At 52.8% G+C, this 24,017-nt stretch overlaps 11 protein-coding genes across 11 annotated transcripts; 7 read left to right on the forward strand and 4 right to left on the reverse strand.

Moving 5' to 3' along the window:
- The first annotated feature begins 76 nt into the window (after positions 1 to 76).
- On the forward strand, positions 77 to 1,399 carry PV05_01038 (uncharacterized protein). The gene has a single exon (XM_013465985.1). The coding sequence runs from the start codon at positions 398 to 400 to the stop codon at positions 1,145 to 1,147; it is 750 nt and encodes a 249-aa protein (XP_013321439.1). The 5' UTR covers positions 77 to 397; the 3' UTR covers positions 1,148 to 1,399.
- A 1,255-nt stretch (positions 1,400 to 2,654) lies between these two features.
- PV05_01039 (uncharacterized protein) lies at positions 2,655 to 4,372 on the forward strand. Its single transcript, XM_013465986.1, has one exon. It carries the CDS (start codon positions 2,757 to 2,759, stop codon positions 4,212 to 4,214), a length of 1,458 nt encoding a protein of 485 aa, XP_013321440.1. The 5' UTR covers positions 2,655 to 2,756; the 3' UTR covers positions 4,215 to 4,372.
- A 128-nt stretch (positions 4,373 to 4,500) lies between these two features.
- Positions 4,501 to 5,652, reverse strand: PV05_01040 (uncharacterized protein; the record flags this gene model as incomplete). Its single annotated transcript, XM_013465987.1, has 1 exon — positions 4,501 to 5,652. One exon carries the CDS (start codon positions 5,650 to 5,652, stop codon positions 4,501 to 4,503), a length of 1,152 nt encoding a protein of 383 aa, XP_013321441.1.
- Positions 5,653 to 6,275: 623 nt separating this feature from the next.
- PV05_01041 (uncharacterized protein) lies at positions 6,276 to 7,802 on the reverse strand (the record flags this gene model as incomplete). Its single annotated transcript, XM_013465988.1, has 1 exon — positions 6,276 to 7,802. One exon carries the CDS (start codon positions 7,800 to 7,802, stop codon positions 6,276 to 6,278), a length of 1,527 nt encoding a protein of 508 aa, XP_013321442.1.
- A 488-nt stretch (positions 7,803 to 8,290) lies between these two features.
- On the reverse strand, positions 8,291 to 9,637 carry PV05_01042 (uncharacterized protein; the record flags this gene model as incomplete). The annotated part of the gene is made up of 1 exon (XM_013465989.1): positions 8,291 to 9,637. The coding sequence occupies one exon, from the start codon at positions 9,635 to 9,637 to the stop codon at positions 8,291 to 8,293; it is 1,347 nt and encodes a 448-aa protein (XP_013321443.1).
- A 2,133-nt stretch (positions 9,638 to 11,770) lies between these two features.
- Positions 11,771 to 13,168, forward strand: PV05_01043 (uncharacterized protein; the record flags this gene model as incomplete). The annotated part of the gene is made up of 1 exon (XM_013465990.1): positions 11,771 to 13,168. The coding sequence occupies one exon, from the start codon at positions 11,771 to 11,773 to the stop codon at positions 13,166 to 13,168; it is 1,398 nt and encodes a 465-aa protein (XP_013321444.1).
- A 1,055-nt stretch (positions 13,169 to 14,223) lies between these two features.
- PV05_01044 (uncharacterized protein) lies at positions 14,224 to 15,296 on the forward strand (the record flags this gene model as incomplete). Its single annotated transcript, XM_013465991.1, has 4 exons — positions 14,224 to 14,308; positions 14,365 to 14,533; positions 14,611 to 14,941; positions 14,991 to 15,296. 4 exons carry the CDS (start codon positions 14,224 to 14,226, stop codon positions 15,294 to 15,296), a joined length of 891 nt encoding a protein of 296 aa, XP_013321445.1.
- Positions 15,297 to 15,323: 27 nt separating this feature from the next.
- On the reverse strand, positions 15,324 to 17,322 carry PV05_01045 (uncharacterized protein). Its single transcript, XM_013465992.1, has 4 exons — positions 16,639 to 17,322; positions 16,454 to 16,548; positions 15,800 to 16,388; positions 15,324 to 15,739 (listed from the first exon to the last, which is right to left on the reverse strand). The coding sequence occupies exons 1-4, from the start codon at positions 16,950 to 16,952 to the stop codon at positions 15,415 to 15,417; spliced, it is 1,323 nt and encodes a 440-aa protein (XP_013321446.1). The 5' UTR covers positions 16,953 to 17,322; the 3' UTR covers positions 15,324 to 15,414.
- A 192-nt stretch (positions 17,323 to 17,514) lies between these two features.
- PV05_01046 (uncharacterized protein) lies at positions 17,515 to 19,175 on the forward strand. Its single transcript, XM_013465993.1, has 3 exons — positions 17,515 to 18,115; positions 18,241 to 18,388; positions 18,451 to 19,175. The coding sequence occupies exons 1-3, from the start codon at positions 17,997 to 17,999 to the stop codon at positions 19,054 to 19,056; spliced, it is 873 nt and encodes a 290-aa protein (XP_013321447.1). The 5' UTR covers positions 17,515 to 17,996; the 3' UTR covers positions 19,057 to 19,175.
- Positions 19,176 to 19,338: 163 nt separating this feature from the next.
- Positions 19,339 to 21,562, forward strand: PV05_01047 (uncharacterized protein). Its single transcript, XM_013465994.1, has 2 exons — positions 19,339 to 20,844; positions 20,902 to 21,562. The coding sequence occupies exons 1-2, from the start codon at positions 19,397 to 19,399 to the stop codon at positions 21,164 to 21,166; spliced, it is 1,713 nt and encodes a 570-aa protein (XP_013321448.1). The 5' UTR covers positions 19,339 to 19,396; the 3' UTR covers positions 21,167 to 21,562.
- Positions 21,563 to 21,716: 154 nt separating this feature from the next.
- On the forward strand, positions 21,717 to 23,811 carry PV05_01048 (uncharacterized protein). Its single transcript, XM_013465995.1, has one exon. It carries the CDS (start codon positions 21,964 to 21,966, stop codon positions 23,722 to 23,724), a length of 1,761 nt encoding a protein of 586 aa, XP_013321449.1. The 5' UTR covers positions 21,717 to 21,963; the 3' UTR covers positions 23,725 to 23,811.
- Positions 23,812 to 24,017: the final 206 nt, after the last annotated feature.

A 24,017-nucleotide genomic window follows, 5' to 3' on the forward strand; every position in this document is an offset into this window, starting at 1 on the left:
ACGTCGTCGCTCACCTCCGGTAGGTACCTTACACTGTACAGTGCCTAAGTTAATACTCTCCTGTGTCTCCTTGGGCCCAGAATACCCGACCGAGAACAGCATATGTACCGTACTTCAACTTCATAGAGATATAGTACTGGACTGCTAGTACTCACAACAAGCGCATAATCACTGCATCGCATGCTCGCGAAACCAGTCCGTCCCGGCGAAAGTTCTTCCCGCGAAGCAACGAGTGACCCGGAAGTATACCTACACCTCACAAGGTGGTCCAGCCTCGACACTCGACTGAGAGAACCAAAAAGACCAGCAACTTTCCACCGTACCTGGTTCAATCGCGGGCAACTTTTAACAAACAAAACACCGCCTGGTCGTTCTTATACAGTCTATACAGGACGCCATGGTGACAACGACGGACCCCGGCTATTTCCTCTCCATCCCCTGGTGTGCGACACTACTCTCCGACACGAGCTACAAAACCGTGCCCTCACGCTTCGGCCAGCCCACGCCGGACAAGCGAGGCGAATTCTTCACGCGCACGCTCGCCACGAGCGACACGATCACAGCGTGTATTTACCAGACCCGTCAATCGCCATTGTCCTCGCAAGCACAGCCTCTAGTACCCGCTTCGGGGCGCAACACGTCAGTGGGAGGAACTGGAAAAGTCGAAGAAGTCCGCTGCTTCCTGGCCACGCGGTCGGGCGTCAATGGGTTTCCGGGCATTGCGCACGGCGGGTTCGTCGCGGCCGTGATCGACGAGGTTATGGGCTATCTGATCAATGCGAATCTGACGGCAGCAAGGACTGAGGTTGGAGCCTCAGCAGCAAAAGGTCAGGAAGCAAGCACAAATGCGACAGTAACAGTGCCGATGACAGGATCCGGAGAATCAACAGCACCCATGTCTTCGGTCATGACGGCCGAGTTGACGATCAAGTATCGTCGTCCCGTGCCGACGGGGGAAATCCTGCTCGTGCGCACGTGGATCGAGAAGACTGAGGGCAGGAAGATCGTTGTCAGAGCCGCGGTGGAGGATCAGGATGGACAGGTTCTGAGCGAGGGGTTGGCGTTGTTCATCGCGCTGAGGCCGGGGGTGGGAGGGCCGAAGGTGAAGAGGAAAAGAAATGGGACGGGGGAGAGTGCGAAGATGTAAACGGAATGGAATGAAGAGGAAAGACCTCCTAAACAAGGTGGAGGGTTTGCATAGACTGGTACCAGTCACCTAGGTGCCAGTGGGCGATTGGATTGAGAGGGAGGTCATTCGAGGTCATTTGGATTTGCTTGGAGCATCGTAGAGATCCCGAGAGGAAAGGAAGGCAAGTGTATAGATACCAAAGTAAATCGAGGCATATGCTAGAAGATACGGAGGGCTTAGAAGGCAAATGAACTAGAATATAGATCTCAAGTCGAGATGCAGATGGCTCCCCTAGACTTCGCAGACTGTGCGGATGTGGTTGAAAGGCCTCACGCAAAAGGTGTGCAGAGGACATAGATTAAACCTACCTAGGTATATTGGGATGGCAGTGGTGGCAGTGATGGCGCCTAACTTAGGCGCCTCTGTGGGACTCCCCGGGCTCGTTAGGCTGAGGGGGTAAGCAACGATAAGCTTGCAGGGCGCCCAGCAGGCCCACTAGCCTCACTCGGCTCAACTATGGTACCAGGAGACATGGGTTGCTTCCCAGGCGCTGGTATTGGCCAGCACAGAAAAGCTTGTGGTTTGTTCAATCCAAGGTCCAACCATGATGTCGTCGAGGGTTTTTCTCCTCGCTGCTGGTTTTCAACACCAAGATACAGTATTATGGTCGAAGTAGCTGAGAGATGGCCTGTGATATCGCAAGCACTGTAGCAGCCTTGGTAACATCATGGGTTCTTTACAAACCCTGTTTATATTGCGCAGGTGTACCACAACCTTCTCATATCGTTGCTGGTACTGCTATCTCAGCGCCAGGTTAAGTCGGTTACTCCACCCGCGAACCCAGATGGTCGAGGGCCACGTACGCCTTCAACGTGCATTACGTGGATCGATCTCGTGCGACCAAATTGCACGCAAAGGCTTCAGACCAGAAGAAAAGCGTATTTCCAGCCCAGGTCGTCGAAAACCTCGGTGACGTTGCCCGGATGGTTTTCCACTTCCCAAAAAGATGTCACTGTGGGCATCAACTGTACCCGGTCCATGGACGAAGTGTTGATGATCAACGTCTTCATTTTCTGAAGAACCGACTCTCTCTTCGTACCCTCGACACCCTAGATTGTGGTGAAGACACATTTGTGTTACACCGAGATCTCTTTCTTGCAGGTATTTACATCAGCAAGAGGGCCTACCGTACCACCTCACCTCTGGAGATTCTCAGCTTTTGCTAACAAGGAGACAATGTTGATGCATATGAGCTTGCTTTACTGATCTCCCTTGTCGACTGCTTACTATAACTTGTCTCTGGGTTAGGAGCCATCGAAGACGGCTTGTGCACTTCAAAGACCCTCAAGCCTGCGCCCGGAATCCCTCCCGAGTGTCACAGCTAGAGAGGAAGTGAAAGGCTAGAAGCCAGATCGATCAAACATCACCTACTAGAATGTCCGTACAAAGTCTTGGTGCGGCAGGCAAGTATACTTCACTTGTCGACCGCCTATGAGCGGAAGGTGCAACGAAGAAAGACACTATACTCACACCTTGACTGCGCATTTCACTTTGAAGTCGCTTTCGATAGAGAAACGCTTCGCAACAATCGCGACAACCCACTGTCCTTCTTCGTGGCGCCGCCGTCATGAACTCTTCCCTGGTGTCAACGTTCCTCCGCGACCGAAAGTCTCTACAGACAACTCTGACAATATGTGCGATCACGCTACTCCTCTACACCGGGTTCGCCTTCAACACCATTCCTTCATGGCTAGAGGTCACTACGAGTTTCAGGACCAGTTCTCCGATCCAACACAATCTTGCTGAAGGTCTCAACACTCCTGTCAATAACACACAATGGGGTGAAATGGGAAAACGCGTTCAACAATTCTCACAATGGGCGCATGCTGTCGTTGACTATCCCTCACCGGAAGAGCGCCAATCTCTTTCAGACGCACTGGTATCACAGTTCCCGTTCCTTGAAGGTACAAACGAGACCATATATACCCCTTGGTCGCCACCTACCACAATATTCACATCACAAGTTGGTTACGTGATATGCACCGGGTCCAACAACTTCCACCTCGCAGCTCACCTCATCAGGAGTCTGCAGCGGGTCCATCGATCCCCAACACCTATCGAAATCGCCTACGCCGGTGATCAAGATCTGCGACCGGAGCACCGCGCATTTTTGCGGGACCTTAAACCCGGAGTCACCTTCATCGACCTTCTCGAGCGCTTCCCCTCCGCTCGCGACGACCTGATCGACAGTGGCTGGGCCATGAAACCCTTTGCCCTACTGGCGTCCTCGCACAAGCGAGCTATTCTTGTCGACGCAGATGCTCTCTTCCTCACTAGCCCCGATCTGATCTTCGAATTGAACAGTGGCCTTGCACGCACAGGCACGCTCTTCTTCCACGACAGGGCCGCAGTTGGCGGGACCGACGATCGGCGTTTCTGGGTCAAAGATCAAATTAAAGCGGCCGGCCTCCGACCCTCGCGCCATCTGACTGCCGAATCGCTCTTCTACGCAGGCGCGACATGGTACGAGATGGACAGCGGCGTCGTAGCCCTTGATAAGACTAAAATACCTGTCCTCCTCGGCCTGATGTTCGCAACCTGGATGAATACCAAAGCAGTACGCGAAGAAGTGACGTACAAGATCTTCTACGGCGACAAGGAGACGTTCTGGCTGGCCATGGAACTTAGTGGGGTCGAGTACTTCTTCCAACCGTGGTACGCCGGCACAATGGGCACCATCACCGACGACAAGAGTCTGGGCAAAGGCAAAGGCAAGGTCGAGATCTGTGGGACGCACATGCTCCATCTGGACCAGCTTGGCCAGATGCCGTTCTGGATCAACGGCGGCGTGTATGAGCACAAAGACGATCCTAAGCGGGCCTATGCGCAAATGACACATTACTGGGTGGGCGAGACCTCGGACATCCGGTACTCGCAGCCCGATTGGTACTGGATCAATGGGAACACGGCGTGTCTGAAGGAGGGAGGCGTCAGGAAGATTCCGGGCAGGATTAGATCGAGTATTGAAAAGATACAGACCGAGGCGAGACGGGTGGATGAGATGATTCAAGAGCAGAACCTTTGATCAGAAAAGAGAAAGAGACTGTGCAATCCCGGTTGGCACTCAGTTGGGGCATGTGTAGGTAGCCTCATGAACGTATGCGCGGTAGAAGCAGACAAGCCAGCAAGGCTTGCGAGTGAAGTACCTTAGGTACCTCTAGACGATCAATGGATGAGGATGAATGAATGAATGAATGAATGAATGAATGAAAGATTTCGTTGCTGTACACTTGCGCCAATCATAGTACATTGATACTAGTGTCAGTATCCCCTTCGGAAGAGAATCTGTCCCCCGTCCAGACACCTCGTTACTAACTAGTAGATCCGCCGGCCCCGATCTCCATCTGAATCTTCATCTCAATGTCATCCTGACCGCCCCCATCACGAGATCGGATCAAACTCTCTCGAAAAGGCGGCAAGACGGGACAGCTGTTCGACCGGAGGAGATCCGCGCGTGGAGTACTACTATACCCTTGATGGGCTCTCCTGATCGCCTGCTGGGACCAGACTGCCTCGGCCACCCTGGCATCATTCGAGCTAGTTGTCCGCGTGTGCTCATTGCCCGGCTGAGCTTTGGAGAACAGATCTCTGCGCAAGGGGACATCGTAGATGCGGATCGGCGCTTGTGGCTCGTCAAGGGGGCGCAGAAAGTCGGGGATGCGGAGCCTCATCCTCGAGCGTCGACTGTTGGATTGGATCTTGTCGCTACTAGTAGGCTTGCCGTTGGATTTGTCAGAGGGTGATTGTGGTTGAGGAGGCGCCAAAAATACTCGGCTTGACGGACGGGATGCAGGCAAGGCGGTCAACGACGGGGATGAAGACGCCGAAGAGGAGGTGGTTATCCAATCCTGAGAGTCGCCGTCGGAAGTCGACTGAGAGTTTCCAGGTTGATAAGAATGTGTTGACCATGATGAAGAACGTGGTACCGAGTGGAAGCCACTGTCGGATCGCATCAAAGGGATACCTGATGTGGGATGGTTGGAACGCAACTGAGAGGCTGGTCGTTTGAGAACGTGAGGGTGTCTGATACTTTCCACATCTGGCCCACTAACGTAAGCGGTTCTACAGGGAAACATGCGCTCCTTCGCCGGTACATCGAGCTCGAAAGGCTCGGATATGGTGATCTCTGTGTGCACAAATATTCGCTTGTCTGGAACTTCATGAACGCTCGTCGTGTCAGTGCTGACGCCGTCGTCGCTTTTTTCGGCCAGGCTATGTAGACTGGTGCTTCGTTTGACCTGTTGACGCCATTCTTTCGAGTATATCGAGCAGGACGGCGCTCTGTCTGCAGTACTCGAGAATTGAATGTGCCTGCCATCAGACTGAAGGCTAACAGCACGCCCTGGTCCGGCTCCGTGCTGCTGTGTCCTCTTGGCCAGTTGGTCTCGGAGATGGAGTGATGGTATGTCAGAACAGGCGATCGCCGCTGACCCAGGCTCCGTCTGGTAAAGGCGCCTGCTCATGGTTGACCTTGCCCGGTGTGCGATTGGAAACCAGGCGCATCTCCTGACAATCGCGACCGGGCACAGATATTGCTGTATCCCGACTAAGGAGAGGTCAGTTGCCTGCTGCGACAAGGTTAAGGCTGTCGGGGGCTGTGAAGCGCCTCGACAAAACCAAGCTTTGTGCTTGGCCAGTCGAAGTCGGCAAAGAGTCCACAGAGGTAGCAGAATGAAAAAAGGACCACCATCTGATGCCCGGCGGAGTGATTGGCAAGGCAGTGACCAGTTGAGAATGCTGGTACGATCTGACGATGGGGGTGATTCGGCCGATACACCAGCTAAGCAGAAGAGTCTGACAACTACAGGCGACTTTTGTTGCTCAACGAAGGGGTGAGCACTGATCCAGGTACAAGAGTGTCAGTTGGCGGTGGTTCATGCAGCATCGCTAGATATGCGGATCAGCTTGAGGGTGACGAACATCATGTATTTTGGAGTGGAAGGTGCGGTTGGCGGGTGACTCGATCCGATTGTCGTGAGTGAATCCCTTTTCTAAGTGAAGAACACCAAGCGGCATTTCTCGCATGAGAGAATTGTAGAGTCATCAATAAATTGAGATCCTCAAGTCTGATTTGGAATTTCGTTTCTCAAACACTGATTGTCTTGAATACCCCAAGGCCACTTCCACCCGTGACCATGACTGTGCCGGGCATTTGCGGATGCCAGTGAAGCTCTTTCCCATCCTCGACGTGATGAATGAAGAGCAGTTGCGGAGGCACCTTCTCGGCACCTTCCCCTAATCCTAGACCTGCTTCTTTACCGTATTCCTCATCGTCCAATTCGACAGCCAAATCCCAAAGAGTCGCCGTGTTGTCCGCACAAGCAACGGCAACCACGCTGTCATCCGTAGGATGCCATTCAATAGAGGTGATTGGCTGTTTGTGAAAGTTGAAGTCAGCAACAGGGCTTGGCTTGACTTGTGAATTTCCAGCGGACTGGGGCTTCCATTGTCTCAGATCCCAGACTGCCCATTGACCATCATCTGCACCTGTGGCGAGCAGATGGAAGGTCTGGTGAGACCATGACATTACATTGACATCGGTATTGCTGATCTTGACGTCCACAGCCGGCTTTCGACTCTTGCTTCGGACATCCCACACCTTCACCGTGCCGTCTGAGCTCGCAGAAGCAAAGACGAATTTCTCGTTGGGCGACCACTGCAGTTCTTCCACTGCATCTGTGTGCCCGACAAACGGTCTCGTATCTGTCACCCAGCCACCACCGTCCGTCCGTTGTGTGCTAAAGATTTGGCCAGCATTGTCACCCGTCAGCAGCCGACCATTGGGGTGTAGAGACCTAGGTGCCCAGTCAAGCGCATAGCCCTCGGTCTTGTGCATCCGCAGAGTGCTGAGTGGCTTGGAGGCGGCGGTCGGAATCGTAGAGCCGGGGTTTGACAGTGATTGTAGGTAGGGCGAGACGTCGTGGATGAGAACTTGACCATTTTCAAGGGTCGTTGCCGTTAACGTCTGTGGTATTTGCGTCACATCAGTGGAGGCCTCTGCAGGTTGAAAGGACCGTATTCTGTTCGTCGTACTGGGTAAGGGTATCGATCGTGACTCAAGAACGGGGTCAGAAGAGCCCTCGTCGTCAGAGTCGTCATCGTCGCTGTCGGAATCTGATGTGTGGCCTCGATCCATCTTCGACAGGCTGCTCAACCGCAAGATGTACAACTCATTTTCCTTTGCTCTTGATGACTCGGCTTGGGTTCCTGCAACCGCGTACAGTGTTCGAGGATACTGTTTTCTTTGATCGCCCAGATTGTCTCGTACAATGTCAAATGACAGACAAGGCCACGCCGTGGACATAGTATGAAGCATCTCGTAGGTAGAAGGGTCGGGGCTCAAGGTCATTCCAGGTTGTAGTATCGACCGTCCTGGTATGAATGTCTGATCGTTTGTGTCCACGTCCATAGCGTCTTGTGACTGTTCTGCTTCTCTTTCTGCATCTGGACGACCGTCGACGCCAGCCTCCATGATCTCGTCCTCCGACTCGAACTCGTCTTCAAACTCATCTTCAAAATCAAGTGTGGCCTCGCCATTGGCTCCTGCGTCTGGTCGCTGGCCCGCCTTCAGGGCGTCCAGGTCGTCCCGGTCATCTGCCGTTCGTTTCGACATTTCGACAATGTAGTATTAAGTGCGAGTAGATGTCAGGGCAGTTTCACGGGGACTTTCTTGTATTAGCGATCGCAAGAGTATCACCGTATTTGTCTCAACTCCAACTTTTCTCAAAATTCTCATCGCGAAGTTGTTCCGGAATTGCCGATAACTTATCAGCACGTGAGCGGGTCTTGGCCTCCAGGCCTTCTTCCTCCGTCTTCCTCCTAACCGGGCACGCCTGGACAACTTCACCACGTCTGAAAATGCTACAGTAGAAATAATCTATAAGGGCATGTATTGTTCGTAATGTCTCCGTTGTCTCCAAAAGCTTCTTCTTGCTAAGGTCATAAACTTTACTTTTCCATGCACTCTGACCAGTCCGGACTAAGGTCTGCCCAATATACCCATCCTAGTCGACCAAACCCATTTGTCACAATGACTACCATGGGCAGGGGCTCTGCCGATCTACTGGCAGTGGAGTACAGTGGGCATACCATAACCTCATCTTAATCATTAACGGCCACTTCCTTCACATTACCGAACGCCGAGGCCGGGACAGGCACCGGATCCAGAGGCACCAACGTAGCGTGAGAGGAATGCGGCCAGATCAACCCAGCAAACACAAGATTGACAAGCTGTGAGTACTGAATTTGAGTCGCCGAAACCGTGATTGTCTGGGGTTTCGAAATTTCACACGGCGGATGGACCAGGAACGTTGGCGTGGGGACGCCACTGGTATTTCCCTTCGGAACTGGCGCCTGGATGATTATAGCGGGATGGCCTGGTTTCCAAGCTGGGACTTCGAGCTGGTATTGCACGGTCTCGATCCAGAAGGTCGCTGTCATGGTGGTCGCTTGGGCATTAGGACCAGTGTTTATCCCAGTGGTAGCTCCACTTAGGAAACCGGTATTAGCAGTGCCGCCGCCTAGTTCAGGTGACGCTGGAGTAGTTGCGACAGTGAAGAAGATGGTCTTGGTAATATTCTGACCCACGATAGCATTACGTAGAACGGTGGCCGGATCGGTTAGTATAGCCTGGGTGATAGTGCCCGCCGTGATGAACTTGGCTAGGTCTTGTGGCAAGCGGGCAGTCTCAGTGCTGGTGGCCGTTTGAGAGGGGAAGGTGAACAACTGTCCCGTCGCGATGATGGTTGGTGTTATATCAACCGGTGGAATCTTCGGTGGTCCCTCGACGGTGCCGACCGTAGAAGTCGGGTCGGGACATTGAGCGTTAATCGTGGTGCCATGAGGGATTGAGCCCATACGGTTCAGCGACTCGGGAACAATGGGATCGGAAGTGGTAGCCGGGATGTGCATCCACAGTCCTGGCTCAAAATGGATACCAGAAGGAGTACCATCTGCCTTGCCAGTGGCGGTATTTGTTACATCGTTGATGGTTTGGGCGTAGGGTACGCCGTTAAGGAAAATATCGCCTTGTGTGCCAGAACCACGGTTCGGAACATTCCCGAGAGACTGGGCGAAGGCCAGAGTCTCTTGGGTCAAATTTTGCTCTAACGTATTGTCGTTTGGTACTGCCGGTGGGGCCGGAGACACCGGGATGGGAAAGGTAGTGTTACTACTCGTTCCGTTATTTGGTCGGAATATGGTGTTGAAGCCTGTCCCATGGAATGTACCGGTGAAATTAGAAAGTACGCTGAGTGGTGGAATCGTTGTACTCGGAGAGGCCGCTGGTGTATCCAAGGACTGACCTGGCTTGGAAGACCGTTTGAGCCTCTCATCTTGTGGTTGGATTGTGAAGGTGGAAGGCAGACGAATCGACGACACTGAGTCCGCCCAAGGTCGAGAGTCTCCACCGGCTCCATTGCCTCCGTTCAAGACGGTCTGTGTTGCCATGACTGCTATCTAGATGCTCAAATATTCTGTGAAAAGGCTTGTGTCGAAGCGGAGAGGAGAGACGAAGGGCAGCCTTGACTTCTTAAATGGCATCCATTGTCAGCTCGTCCTAGATGATGGAGGAGCAACTGTCTCCATCGTGCACATGGCTGCTCCTTCCAGCCATGAAGGGGTCAAAGAGTACACCGAGTCGTGACCAAACAGGCAGGAATCAGCTGATGTGAGGTTCGACAGCCATTATCACAATAAAGTCGGCTTACCATTCGTGTTGTCGACAACGCCCTTGCAGGCCCAACCGGAACTGCTCTCAACGGGAACTGCTCGTGTAGACTTACGTCAGCGAGCGTTCCATCTGGATGATGACCTTCAGGGAGACCAGTACAGTATTCAACGATTGTCGGGAAGGTTGATTGCATCTGAGCTCAGAAAGTACGATGAATGACTAACTACGAAATGAAGAAGGGCTGCCTCGTGATGAACGAAAAGGGTCCTTGGGTGGCCTAAAGAAGGGCAAGAGCTGAACCCGCGTGCTCACTTGACAGTCGGTGTGCAACAACGACGCTCATGAACGAGCTTCGATCACCACTCAAATACTCTAGGAAGAAGCACCGCAGAGCCAGAGGTTATCGTCACTTGGGAGGCTCTCGGTATCTTCTAAGCAATTCGGTCAACACAATTGTAAGTCGAAAGGCAAAATATATCAAAGTCGGACAACCGATTCAGTACCGAGGTGGCCGCTGAGATCTTCGGCCAGGCGAGCTTGCATTGCGAACCGAGCACACTCCAGACTCGAAGATGCCCTCGAAGCCAGTCATATACATGCTTCACGGATCGTGGCACAGCCCAGCATTCTTCGAACCGGTCAAGTCAAGACTTGAAGCTCGAGGATATACCGTTTCATGTCCACAATAACCCTCCACGGGGGCAGTGCCTCCTACGAAGACAATGTACGACGATGCAGAGTTCATCCGCGGTGAGCTTGAGCTTCTTATCGACCAGGGCCAGGATGTGGTTCTGGTCATGCACTCGTACGGCGGTGTCGTCGGCACGCAAGCGGCCGCTGGATTGGGCAAAGTAGAACGGCAGAACAAGGGCCAGAAAGGCGGAATTATTCGCCTATTCTATGCCTGCTCGTTCATTCTGCCTCTGGGACATCATCTTTGCACCGCGTTGGGAGGGTAACTGGCACCATTCATCAAGGCAGAGGTAAGGTAGCACAGCTCCTGGGCCAAAGGCTGTTTGGAAAGGCTGAATGCTAACGGCCACGTGAATGCAATCCAATGACCCCGGCACAAGTGTTCTACCAGGACCTGTCTCCTGACGAGCAAAGGCATTGGGCTTCGCAACTGAAGCCGCGGGGGACGATTACCCAGTACAATCCCTTAACGCAGGTCGCATACAAGGATATTCCGGTCTCTTACCTGTTCTGCGAAAGTGATCAAGCTCTGCCGCTCGGCTTGCAGAAGATGATGGTCGAGAATTGTGGTGTCGATGTGCAAGAGTTCACTTGCAGTTCCGGACATTCGCCTTTTTTGAGTCAGCCCGACGTATTCGTTGACTGTGTCGTCAAGACATCGGAAACGGTATGATATACTGCCCGTGGGCAACGAAATAATTGTGCTCGACTCGACAACCGTGCGATACTAGCATGCCCTAGCCTTGCTGGGATATCGCCTAGAGCGGCCTGACCGTAGCTAGCTTCAAAGAGCTTGCATTTCTCGGAGAAGCCCGTTTTGACAAGGAGCCTGGGGACCTGCACGAATGCTGGCGAGCGGTAGTTAGCAACTGAGGAATTGAATATGTACGAGAATCTTCCATGTAACGGGGTATTGCAGGTCATGTATAGTCGATGGTCTAGGCTAGTGATCAGTAGTCTGTCCGGCGCATCTGTGTCTGATTGGACTTGGAAACAAGAATAATGGATGATATGGAGAACAGCGTTGGTCGCACAGTTGTGCCAGTCGATGAGCCTGCCCGAATGTTCACTTGTCTCTATCACTGTTTCCCTGACCTACTTTTTGATTGAAACAAGATCCGATACTTTGACCCCCGAGTCCTTACACGACCTAGTGGCCGAGGCATATTAGGCATATTGTGCCTGTACGACAGTCAGTCAGAACTCGTCTAAGGAAAATGGCGTTCCCTCATTCTCAACCCATGACATCTTTCTGGCTTTCGGCAGCAGCGGATTTGGCAAACCACAGAACGACCGAGACCCTGCCTCAAGAAGCGGATGTGGTGATCATCGGCTCCGGCTACTCGGGTTCCGCAGCGGCGTATTTTCTTTTGGCAGACGACAACAATGACGGAAAACCTCCATTGACGGTCATCTTGGAGGCTCGTCAAGTGTGCTCAGGGGCTACGGGACGAAATGGAGGACACCTGAAACCGGACACATATTACTCTGCTGCTGAGAATTACCGAAAGTATGGGGCTCAGATTGCTGATGAGTTGATCAAGTTCGAGATCCAGCAGGTGCTGGACGTGAAGCGGCTGGTCGAGTCAGAAAACATAGATTGTGACTTCGAGCTGACGAGGGCTATCGATGTCTTCACCGATCAGCAGACGGCGGACATGGTACTTCAAACTCACAACGAGATGAGGTCTAAAGGCTTTTCCTTTCCTGACGACCTTCACGTTATCGTCGACCCAAAGCGAGCAGAACAAGTCTCCGGGGTCAAAGGAGCCAAAGCCGCGCTTTCATTTACCGCTGGTTCAGTATGGCCGTATAAACTGGTGAACCATCTTCTGCGACGCAGCATAGAAATGGGCGCCAACTTGCAGACAAATACGCCGGTTCAGAAAATTTCTCGCAACGGGCCTGGTGGAAGACACGTGGTGACGACCGACCGAGGCACCATCCTGGCGAAGAAGATCATTGTGGCATCCAACGCATACACGGGCGCGTTGTTTCCCGAATTTAGAGACAAAGTCATTCCTGTAAGAGGCGTGGTGTGCCGGATCGCAGTACCAGAGGACTCTAGGCCCAGAGCACCACATCTGAACAACTCGTATGCCATACGATTCAACCCAGAGCACTTCGACTACCTCATCTCTAAGACCGATGGCAGCATCGTGGTTGGCGGCGCGGATCGGTGCGCCGTGGAAAAGGAGTCGTACTGGTATGCAAATACCGACGACTCTCAACTCATCCCTGATGTGCAAGAATACTTCACTGGATATATGCAAAGGATGTTCAATGGCTGGGAAGACTCCCAGGCTCGCATCACCGACATCTGGTCCGGCATCATGGGTTGGTCGACCGATTCTATGCCCTTCGTTGGGCAAATGCCAGGTCAGCCAGGAGTATTCGTTACGGCCGGATTCACTGGTCATGGCATGCCCCGGATCTTGGGTTGTTCGAAAGCGTTGGCGGAGCTGGTCAAATCGGGCGGCGAAACGGATGACTTGAGCAGAAGACACGGGTTGCCGAGGCCATATTTGCTAACTGCAGAGAGGTTGAAGGACAAGAGCAACGGTATCTTTTCATATGCTCGGAAGGCATCGTCTGGCTCGACGTCCAAATTGTGAGGGTCAGCCGAGGCACTCGAAGACTGACCTTTTCCTGCATATTCTGTCTTCGGCAGGGTGATCAGCCGTTGTCGATAGCATAAATGGTGGTTGCTGATCAGAGTCAGGAGGACACCCGTCCGTGATGCATCAGACCTATTTTGGATTGTACTCCGAGTAGGACAAGGGTACATGTTCTGCAGGATTTCAAATCATGTGCCGACTGTAGGGTCATTTGGTCATCATCAGTGAGTATGATAGTTCGAGGCAGCCGACGCAGATATTGTCAGGCTTACAGTGTGCAGCCTGAAGACGGAGAACGAGCAGTAATAACCAAGGCTGGTCGGAAGTTGCCCCGGTTTCTGCAGATGCAGCGAGCGTGATCGAGGCAAAATCCACCACAGATGCTGGGAAAAATAAGCTCCAAGCTAGTTCCAGAAATGGTATGGCTTCAGTTTAGTGACACTAACGTCCTGGAGTATTTGATTGGCTGTGAAATCTCCGCAGCTCATTTCATTTCGCGCCTTCCATTTTGTCGTTGACGCGTCGTTCATCAACACCATCAACACCATGCATCAGCTTGATTCAGGTCTTCTGGGCAGACATGGTACCTCGCGATCCCCGTTGGCCGAGGCACAACTCACCATCACATGGCTTCTTAACGGTGCAGTTTCTCCATCTGGCTGTGGCTTCTGCCCGAGAACATGACTACTTGAATTGTTGATGTCCCTGAAATTGCACCTCTGCTGCCTATTGACAGCCTTTGACCAGAAGGGGTATCTATGCCATGTGCCAGCTCCCGCTCAGGGATTTGGCTGCAGCCATCTAGCTCAAAGATCGCGGGGAACATGGAGTCCACAGCAGGGTATTCCTTGAACACTAGAGAGAAAGCACGAACTCGGAATGTATCTGTTATGGGGGACGGAGGCTTCAAATACTTCATCAGCCGCCGGGCTGTCCCAGAGTCTCATACATTCCCGGTCTCATGATTGTGACTGGACATTCATCTGCTTCTTGACGTGCACCTTACGCTCATTTACTGCTACTATTCCATTTGACCTTTTTTGCTGTTCAACATGTCTCTGCTTCGGATCCTCATCGCTTATGCTTTTATTCTATTCACCGCTGTACAGGCCTTGCCAGTGGCACTTGACAAAAGAGGTATGTCGCAAATCCCTCTCGTCCGACAACAAGCGGACTGATACTTGAATCTCCAGCAATCTCCCAAGAACTGCTCGACCAGTTATCATTCTTTGAACAATATTCGGCCGCGGCATACTGCCCGGCAAACAACATTCCAGATTCAAGCACTGCCATCACCTGCAGTGCAGGAAATTGTCCTCTAGTCCAGAGTGCTGGCGCGCAGTCCATCCTTGAATTTGAAAAGTACTGTTTCGTCCTTTGACACCATCTTCCCTGCCCAGCTGCAAAACCTACCATGCTAACACAGGCATTTTTCACAGTGTTGGATCCGGCGACACACAAGGCTTCGTGGCGCTTGATCATACGAATCAACTGATTGTCGTCTCTTTCCGCGGAAGCGTCTCGATCCAGAACTGGATCTCGAATCTGGACTTGGGAATGAAGACATGGTCCATCTGCTCTGGGTGCCAGGCTCACTCCGGCTTCCTTGACTCTTGGAACAGCGCAAAGGCGATTGTCCAAGGGGCAATTGATGGTGCCAAGACTGCGAATCCTTCCTACAACATCGTTGCCACAGGACACAGCCTCGGTGCTGCTGTAGCGACGCTCGCTGCTGCCGACCTGAGAAATTCGGGGTACAACATTGCACTGGTAGGCTGCCCTCTGCATCCCCGATCAGACGTGACTGACCATAGTCTAGTATACTTACGGCTCTCCCATGGTCGGCAACACGCCGCTCGCCAACTTCATCACTGCTCAAGCAGGCGGTAACTTTCGAGTCACACATGCCAATGATATTGTGCCAAAGCTACCTGGCTATCCGCTGGGATATGCCCATGTCTCACCGGAATACTGGATTACCTCGCCCGCTCTTGCTTCCGTCACTGCAAATGACGTCCAAGTCAGCAGCGGCGTGATCGATTTGCAGGGCAACCAAGGCCAACTAGGTGGCACGGTGACGGACCACCTTTGGTATTTCAACGGTATTTCCAACTGCGATGTATAAAGTCGAGATACTCACAATCGATCGATGGGCGGCTCTTGCCAAAAGCTCAATGTATATACTATCTTTAACTATTTCCGACATTCTGCATCATAATGACTTGCGCGTCTCGATGGCCTGTTTAGATCTGCTCCTCAAATTTCTCCTGAGCAAGTGGTGCTGCAACCCTCAGCCTTGCCAGATCCTTCAAGCAATAAAACGCCGACTCAAAGGAGTCTACATTTCCTAACCAGCCCATCTTCCTGGCCTTGCGCATGCTCAGAGAAAGAGCCCAGCCGCCAATGACTGCCGAATCCGTCATTCCGAAGATTTGTGCTCGGTCCTTGAACGGGTCAAGCAGCAGGCCATGCTTCTTCGCCAGCTCACTCCACGCATCCACCACTTCCGGTGCTTCTGACCATTCGAGGAGGGAGAAAGTCGAGCGTGTGGTGCCGGGTGGACCATAGCTAAATCATTAACGTCATCTCGCTATCCCGAAGCAATTTCAGAAAGAAGGTAGGACTCACCCTCTCGGATTCTGATCATGTCTCGAGACATAGACGCGGTACTTACTCTCATCCATCTCGGGTGGCTCGAACGTGGTCCCGTACCACTTCGCCAGGTACGGCCAGAAGCGACCCCACGTAAACGCCAGACCGTCCTGAGCATTGAACGCTTCGTTGCCTGTGTTCGGGCTCAGAACAGCCCATTCCTCCAGATACGCATTCAGCATGGCCGTGCTTTGACAATATTCTCTGTCCCAAGCGACGTAATCACCTGGGAAAGCGAGAGGTCGGTTTAAGTGTGCTTGCACAGCGCCGTAGACGGATAGTCCGACCATATGGTTCAGCAGGTTGTCTCTCACCGCGCCGATAATGTACGACGGTCGAACGACGTTCCATTGTGCGGAGTTACGGCGGCAGTAGTCGAAGAGTAGGTCCTCTTGCGGATAGTAGAAGTTGTTCTCCAGGAGGACGCGTGGGTCGGATTCGAAGGATGGGCTGGTTGCCGGGCCCATGTGGAAGCCGTATTGTTTGGCGCCCGTCTGGAGAAGGACGCGGCGAGGCTTGAGAGATGCGAGTTCAAGAGCGCCGAGAAAGTTGCGTAATAAGGCGGCTGCTCGTGTGTGAGATGGTGTATGCTTCAGCTGTTCTTAGAGGGGTTGACGAGTGAGAACTTACCATTGGTCTCGGCCAGAGCGTCTGCGTTGGACCACATGCCTAGGATATTGCCCTTTTGCGACGGCTGCATGTAGGAAAAGAAGAAGACGTAGTCGCTGGTGGGGAAAGGCATGAGTATCAAAGAATGCATGCAGTGAATTGTAGCCCATAGCGGGCCAGGTCGGGTCAGGGGCAGACGAACTTACGCTTGAGATATCTTCTGGAGGTTGCTCGCTATCTCCTCCGGCTTGGAGAGGAAGTCGGCACAGACATGCTCGACTCGGCTTGCGCCTTCACCTAGGTCTGAGAAGAAATAGTCTGGTGGGGGACGTCGTGAGAGACAGTATATCTTCTTCCATCTGGTCGGTGCTGCCGCTAGGACTTTCAGCATATGGTAACCAGATATCCCGTTGGCGCCGGTGATGATGGCTGTAAGGCCTGTGAGTTCGGGCGTTTCTGGGTATGTAGGTAACCCGTGATATATGTCCTTCGAGACCACCACTTGCTTAGTCTCCTCCATGGCTGTAGCCTATTATCGGGAATCTGGGGTTTGTGAGAAAGGTTATCTCATCCGCGATTATTCTTGCATTCCTAGGGTCCAGAGGGGGAGGTTATACAGGTTCCTGTACCGTCAAAACAGCATGGCGAGGTTGCAACTCCAAAGCATGGCGACGAGGGGACATATCCTCTGCCAGGCGAGCGATCTGATAAGATGTGCTTGCATGGGACGAGACGAAGCATGGGGTAAAAGTGCGGGGAGGACAGCATGTAACCGAGCCGAACTCCCTAGAGCACGCCAGAGTCATTGCCCGAGGATAATCTTTGGTTGGGAGCAGCCCGAAAAGGGCGTTTGGGCTGAGGAGTGGGAGAGCTACTGGAATGACCATTGCTCTAAAGCCGTGTTTCCTGCTACAAATAGATGATTGTTCGTTTGCTTGCTGATATGGTAGAATAGCGTGAATATGCACTGTGGTGTGCCGTATGAACTCTGCCGTACGAGTGCTTGAAGCGCAGTTTTGTCTGCAGCCTAAACTTCTAAGGAGCAATTCTACATGTCAACAGACATTCGCTCATCCTACCGAGGGACTACTTCCTTATTCAGTCGGTTTTACTCTTGTGGATCGACATGGGTCGCAATTCACAATGTTTCGACCATCATTTGATCTCCAAATGGCGTTCTTTCTCCTCGTTCCTTGGTCCTTTCATCCATACGACGAAACGAGGGGTATGGACCCAGCTCGCTGGAGAACAAAGCTTGCAAGCTCGGCTTCTTGACCATATCCTTCGCTCATTCGTCATCGAAACCGTCAATCTATCACGGATACTTGGCATAGCCCAGCGAGCCATTAACCATGGGTACTGACTCTCTCTTCTCGACCCCGCGTCATGGCAGCCGATTACGGGTCCGGGAAATAAAATATTAGGGGGTAGTTCCGGACATGCTCATTACAAGGAAGAACATTTGTCTCCCTCAACTCTACCTAGGTAGACTTCATCTGAACGACGGAGTACCTCGATCACGTATCACTTCTCTGGACTGGCTGGCAGCTCCGGACAACCGACAATGGCATCCTCCAATACCGCACAACTCCTCGCCCAGGCCTCAGTGCCTGCCTTCAAGTGTCCTACGGGCACGAAGATGCATTTTCTGGATCTAGGAACGTTGCAAGCTGATGAAGGATGGTAAGTCCGTCCGGCATTGTAGTTTGTTCCTCGCACTCGTGAATGCCTCAAGCCAGAGTGATGCGGCAACTCTCACATCCATTACAAGAAGGAACCTACGAGCACAGGACTTATTATCGTCACAGGCTCCTCCGAGGCCAAAATACCAGTACTCTGAGCAATAAGAACCCCGAGAGCAAGCGAAGGGATCTAATCGTCCTGGCCGCTTTGATCGAACTTCCTGGCTTTGGATGTATCCTGTACGAGACGGGCTGTGCTGAGGATCTAGAAGTCGTATGTTATGCTGTCCAGTCTCTATGGGTAAACCGGAAGGGATTCTGGCTAACAGCACATAGGCCTGGGGCGCACCACTTACCGATGTCTTCCCTCGAACCGAGTATAGTGATAACCAGAAGCTGCCCAACGCCATCAAAGCAACAGGAAACGACATCAAGGACGTGAAAGCGGTCATTATCGGCCACTTGCATCTCGATCATGCGGGCGGGCTGGAGCACTTCATGGGCACCGACGTGCCGATCTACGTCCATGAAGAGGAATTCAAGCACGCCTGCTGGGCGGTCGCTACTGGTGCTGACTTGGGTGTCTATCTACCTGGATATATGGACTTGAAAGGGCAGCTCAAATGGAACACCTTCAGCGAGGACCATCTGGACCTGTTTCAGGGCATCACGTTGCACCATTCTCCCGGCCATACCCCGGGGCTCGTGATCATGCAAGTCAACCTGGAGAAGTCGGGTACATGGATCTGGACCACCGATCAGTTCCATATCGCGGAAAATTATGAGTTGAGTCATCCACATGGCTGGCTGGCGAGAGACCATAACGCATGGATTCATAGCTTGAAGATGATCCAACGGTTGCAGAGGTTGTTCGATGCGAAGTTGGTGTTTGGGCATGACAAGGAGGTTGCGGCCAAGTTCATGGGGAAGAGCTATGAGTAAGATTGCCCTCTAATGCGCGACCGTGATGGATGCACGGGACATGGCCATAATTTATCATAGCAATCAATGTAGAGATAGCCGTGGCTTTGGGGATATGTGATGAAACCCATCTGCAGATATCCGTTTCTCAGTTACCCAAGTCAGACCACATCTCAGAAATTCGTGTGTTACCTGTTGACAGGCTTCTACTCGATCGCAAGGCTGAAGACAGCCCGATCACGTGCACGGCTGTCATTTAGATGCCTGCGACAGAACTCGACTGCGAGCATTCAGCGATTGTTCAACTACGTCCTGCTAGTCCGCCAAGGAGATACTGCCCGGCGCTCAATCACAAGAGGCAATGAACAATGCTGGAACGGTAGTCTTGCGCCTGGCCCGGAAATGCCTACAACATTCTACATGTCAACGGTCTCCTGAGCACACCCTAGGCTTGTTCTGCCCTCTTCCTTTACCGTCACATAGGCCGCCGTCCTCTATCTTCCAAGCGCTCCCTTCCCTGCGCTCTCAATGCGGCTCATACGGCCAACAGAGGCATTTTACCCAATCGAATCCATACAGCTTCCGGCGTTCCTCAGCTGTGCAGATCCTCAAACAGTATGGCTCTGGCAAGAAACCGGAGAAGGGTCTGAGGTTCCAGAAGGGCGAACTGAGCCATAAAGAAGTCGTCGCTATATTCGGATCACAAGCACCGCCGACAAATGTAGCCAACTACCTTCTCCGAGTCATCCATGGCCGCCGTCATGACGGTACCCTCGATATTCCACTACCGGAAGAGTTGGAGGAGGAATTGGCCAAATACCCGCATGTATTCGAGGATGGTCTGCAATGGCTGAGAACAACATACCCAATAGATGAAGATGCGGCTATCCTAGGGCGCATTGAGCGGGAAGAGCACGCGCTTGAGAGAGACAACCCCTCCGAATTGCTACAAAGAGGACAAGATCTTGGGTTCTACAGAGGTCCGCAGAGTGGTCATTATCAAGCCAAGCTATCCGGCAAGGAGGGCGACGTGTTCGGTGTTAGTGAACTTGAGAAGATTCGAGCGGAGAACGAAGCCAGACTCCAGCAAGAGGAGGAGGAGCTACAGGCGCAGATTGACCAGCGCATGACCAAGGTCCAGGAAGAGAGGACGAGAGCCCTAGCTCAGCGTCCCGAACAAGGTCTGGAGTCGGCGAAAGAGGTGCGGCCACCCAATACATTCGAGAAATGGGTTCTGAAGGCCCAGAACCGGGCTCAATCAAAGTTGACCCTCGAATCACCGGAAGTGGCTCAGCAGACCACAGCTCAGCGGTTGCTGCCTTCGCTCCTTTTGGTCACTGTGGCAGTCGGAGGCTGCTACCTCTACTCTCAGTACTGGCAGCGACCCAAACAGTCCGAGAGATTCTTCCCGGACGTCGCGCTGTCTTTCGCGACCATTAGCGGATTAGTCGCAATCAACTTGGCCGTGTTCTGCGCTTGGAGACTGCCGCCGTTCTGGTCGACCCTGAACAAATACTTCATCATTGTCCCTGCTTATCCGTACGCTCTCAGTATGTTGGGGAGTCTCTTCAGCCACCAGAAATTCACCCATCTCCTGGCCAACATGATACCACTGTTGATATTTGGTCTGCCTCTCCACGAAGAAGTTGGACGAGGCACGTTTCTAGCCATCTTCCTGTCTTCGGGCTTATTAGGAAGCCTTGGAAGTTTGGCGCGCCACTCGGCGCAGAAAGTATTTATTACGACGACCCTTGGAGCTAGTGGTTGTGTCTATGGTATTGTTTCGGCATATTTGTGGCTGCATCTAGAGTAAGTCCTCGCTGGCGACAGACTCAGACCCGAAGAAATACTAATCTCCTACTACAGTGACCGATTCTCGATTGTCTTTTTACCACCCGACCTTGCAGACAAGCTCTCATTCAGTGGCAAGTACCTGTTGGTAGGGCTTGGTTTACTACAACTCGTTGGCAGTTTGAGACCTATTATGAAGATCGATTACTTTGATCATCTTATTGGCATGACTGTCGGAGTGGTTTCAGCTTGGTGGTGGCAGAGCAACAAGGAGAAAGATGGCGGTTTTAGAAAGAAATTTACCAACTGGTGGAAGTTGACACTGTCCGGCTCTAAATGAGGCACCGTGCCACAGTGACACTGGGTTATGAAGCAGCCGGATTTGCAGTCAGGCGAACAAGGTCCACCTTAGAGCACTGCAGGACTACCATGGTGGCAGTGAGCAATAAAACGCAACCGCCCTTGCAGTATGGCGTGGCAAAGCCTGCTTCTGCTCATCCTGAGGGAAGCCACTCCCCAGGGAGAGACTGGTCCCATCTCGTGCAGAGAAGAGAAGAGCCACAACTCGCGATGCTGATATATCGCTTCCGACTCAGCCATGTTCCTTTTGCTTGTCCTTATCGGCTGGTGGGAGCAAATCAACGACAGATTGAATATTTGCTGAGACGTACATATACTTTCCAGCACTACTATAGATCTGGTCCGGAGATGTCGAATGATGAGAGTAGAGAGTTCAATCGTACTGTAGCTATCTGCTCTTGTGAATTGCCTTGTAAATCCAGTGTGTATCATTGGTTTAGTTTGATGCTGTACATAGACTATCGGCCTTCCGCCCCGCAGACGTCACTTTTCCTCTTTTTGCAATTCGGGACTCGTGCTCGCAGAAAAAAGTGAACGGCGATTGCACCTTTTCCAGACCCCATACAAGCTGCCTCGGACAACGGCGTCGAGGTTGGTGATCACTTTGCTCACCCAGTCCTTCGCTCGCTCTCCAACCCTTTTGCACGGGAGTTCGATGCGCGACATCTCGGAGGCACAATTTCACCAGCGAGTCCTCTTGGAGACCTGTACCTTAGGTACTGTACGTAGTCGCCTCACCTCCGACCGACTCGACACCCCTCTGAGAAGACAGTGACAATGGTGGACGCTTCTCCATCACCACCTGAACTCTCCCTCCTCAAGACCCTACACCACCCTTCGACCGGTCCCTCACGATCATGGCAATCAATCGCGCACCCGGAGGCGTCTGCACCACTCCTGGCAACAGCGTCCGCCGACAAGACGGTCAACATATGGAATCTGCGCGACTACTCCCTGATCTCGACGATAAGCGGCGGGCATAAACGCAGCGTACGAGCCGTGGCGTGGAAAGATTACGGACGAACATCTCTGAAAGGATCGGCGGCGGCCAAACAAAACAAAAAGCCTGTCGTTCTCGGCACAGGCAGCTTTGATGCCAATGTCGGGATATGGATATGGAACGACGACCGGCAGGGGGCGAGGTTTCGAGAAGACCACGACGACGACGGTGATAAAACCCAGCAAGACGGTAGGGAGGGCAGCAGTAAAGAGACGGACACAGGAATGGGCATGGGCATGGAGGACGACAACGAAATCGACCTCACACGCAACGGTGACGACGGAGAGGATGAGGAATGGCATTTCTCTACACTCTTGACAGGACCCGACTCGGAGATCAAATCCATTGAATTCTCCCCTCCTCACTACGCGACGAATCTACTGGCGACCTGTTCGCGCGATAAGTCGGTCTGGATATGGGAGGAAGTCGAGCCGGAGGAGTGGGAGACCATCGCCGTGCTGAGCGAGCATACGGGCGACGTCAAGTGCGTGAGTTGGTGCGCTGGGGCGAAGAGAGGCAATGGTGGAAGGAAAACCAAGAGACGGAAATTGAATGGTGAAAGTGACGGGGATGTCGAGATGGAAAACGGAAACGGAAATGCCAACGGAGCTTCGGCCTCTTCCTCTTCCGCTCAGGAGGACGGCGAAGACGAGATCATCGGGTCAAGAGACATTCTTGCAAGCGGGTCCTACGACGATACGATACGATTGTGGCGCGACGTCGAGGAGGAGGGTGATTGGATCTGCGTGGGCGTTATTGAAGGACACAGGGGAACGGTGTGGGATGTCAAATGGGAGGGGTTCATCAATTATGACACTCTGGATCTGTCACACGCGTCGTCGGATCAAGACCGGGAGACGATGGTTGGCGAGTTCGAAGCAGATTGGCAGCCGCGGATCGTGTCGTGCTCGGATGATATGACGGTCCGGATATGGCGACGTGAACTCAGTGAGGCGGAGAAGGCGAAGAGGGCGCAAGGTCGAAATTTGAGTGTAAATCCAGCAGCTGCGCCGACGGGGTTTGCAAGTTCGAGACTGCCGAGCGTCATCAGGCCTATGAGCAGTATGGAACGTTGGGTCGAGGATGCGGTACTCCCCAAGGTGCACGTTCGCAGCGTCTATGCTGTGGACTGGTCGGCCCGGACGGGACTGGTGGTCAGTTGTGGTGGGGACGGGGCCATCGCCGTGTATAAGGAGGTTGTTGACTCGGTGGATGCTGGTGTTGATGCCGATGTGGTCATGAATGGCACAGCCGCAGCTACAGCTACGGGTGCACCTGGTCCTACGGAGCAGCAGGAGCAGCAGCAGCCACAGGAGGTGGAGAATGGCAATGGCTCGCAGCCGTACAAAGTGCACAAGATGAAGTGGGTTGTCGTTGCGCTCATCGAGGCTGCCCATGATGAGTACGAGATCAATCATGTCTGCTGGGCCGAGCGACGGGACAAGGATAAGCGGTTCGACGGTGAGGAGGTTATCATATCTACGGGTGATGAAGGCGATGTTAGGGTCTGGACGTTACCGGATGCACTGATGGAATGACCCGACCGTTAGAGACGGTGATGTCGTGATGTGATTGGAAAGACTAGACTAGAGTACTTACCTTAGGTAGAGTAGGAATGAATGCATAGATACTACCTAGGTACGTATGGCGTTGACGTTTGTTTCGTTGGGGACTGGAGTACTGCCTGCCTGTCTGCCTCCCTTTTCTGCGTCGGCGATATCGTGATACTGTAGGAGAGAAGGGCCTGGATGTCTGTTCATCGAGGACTGTCTCTCTCCGGCTGCATCGAGAAGACAGTGCGAGTGGCGGTCGTGGGAATACAGGATTGTCT

This window comes from Exophiala xenobiotica, assembly GCF_000835505.1.
Source record: "Exophiala xenobiotica strain CBS 118157 unplaced genomic scaffold supercont1.1, whole genome shotgun sequence".
NCBI lineage: Eukaryota > Fungi > Ascomycota > Eurotiomycetes > Chaetothyriales > Herpotrichiellaceae > Exophiala > Exophiala xenobiotica.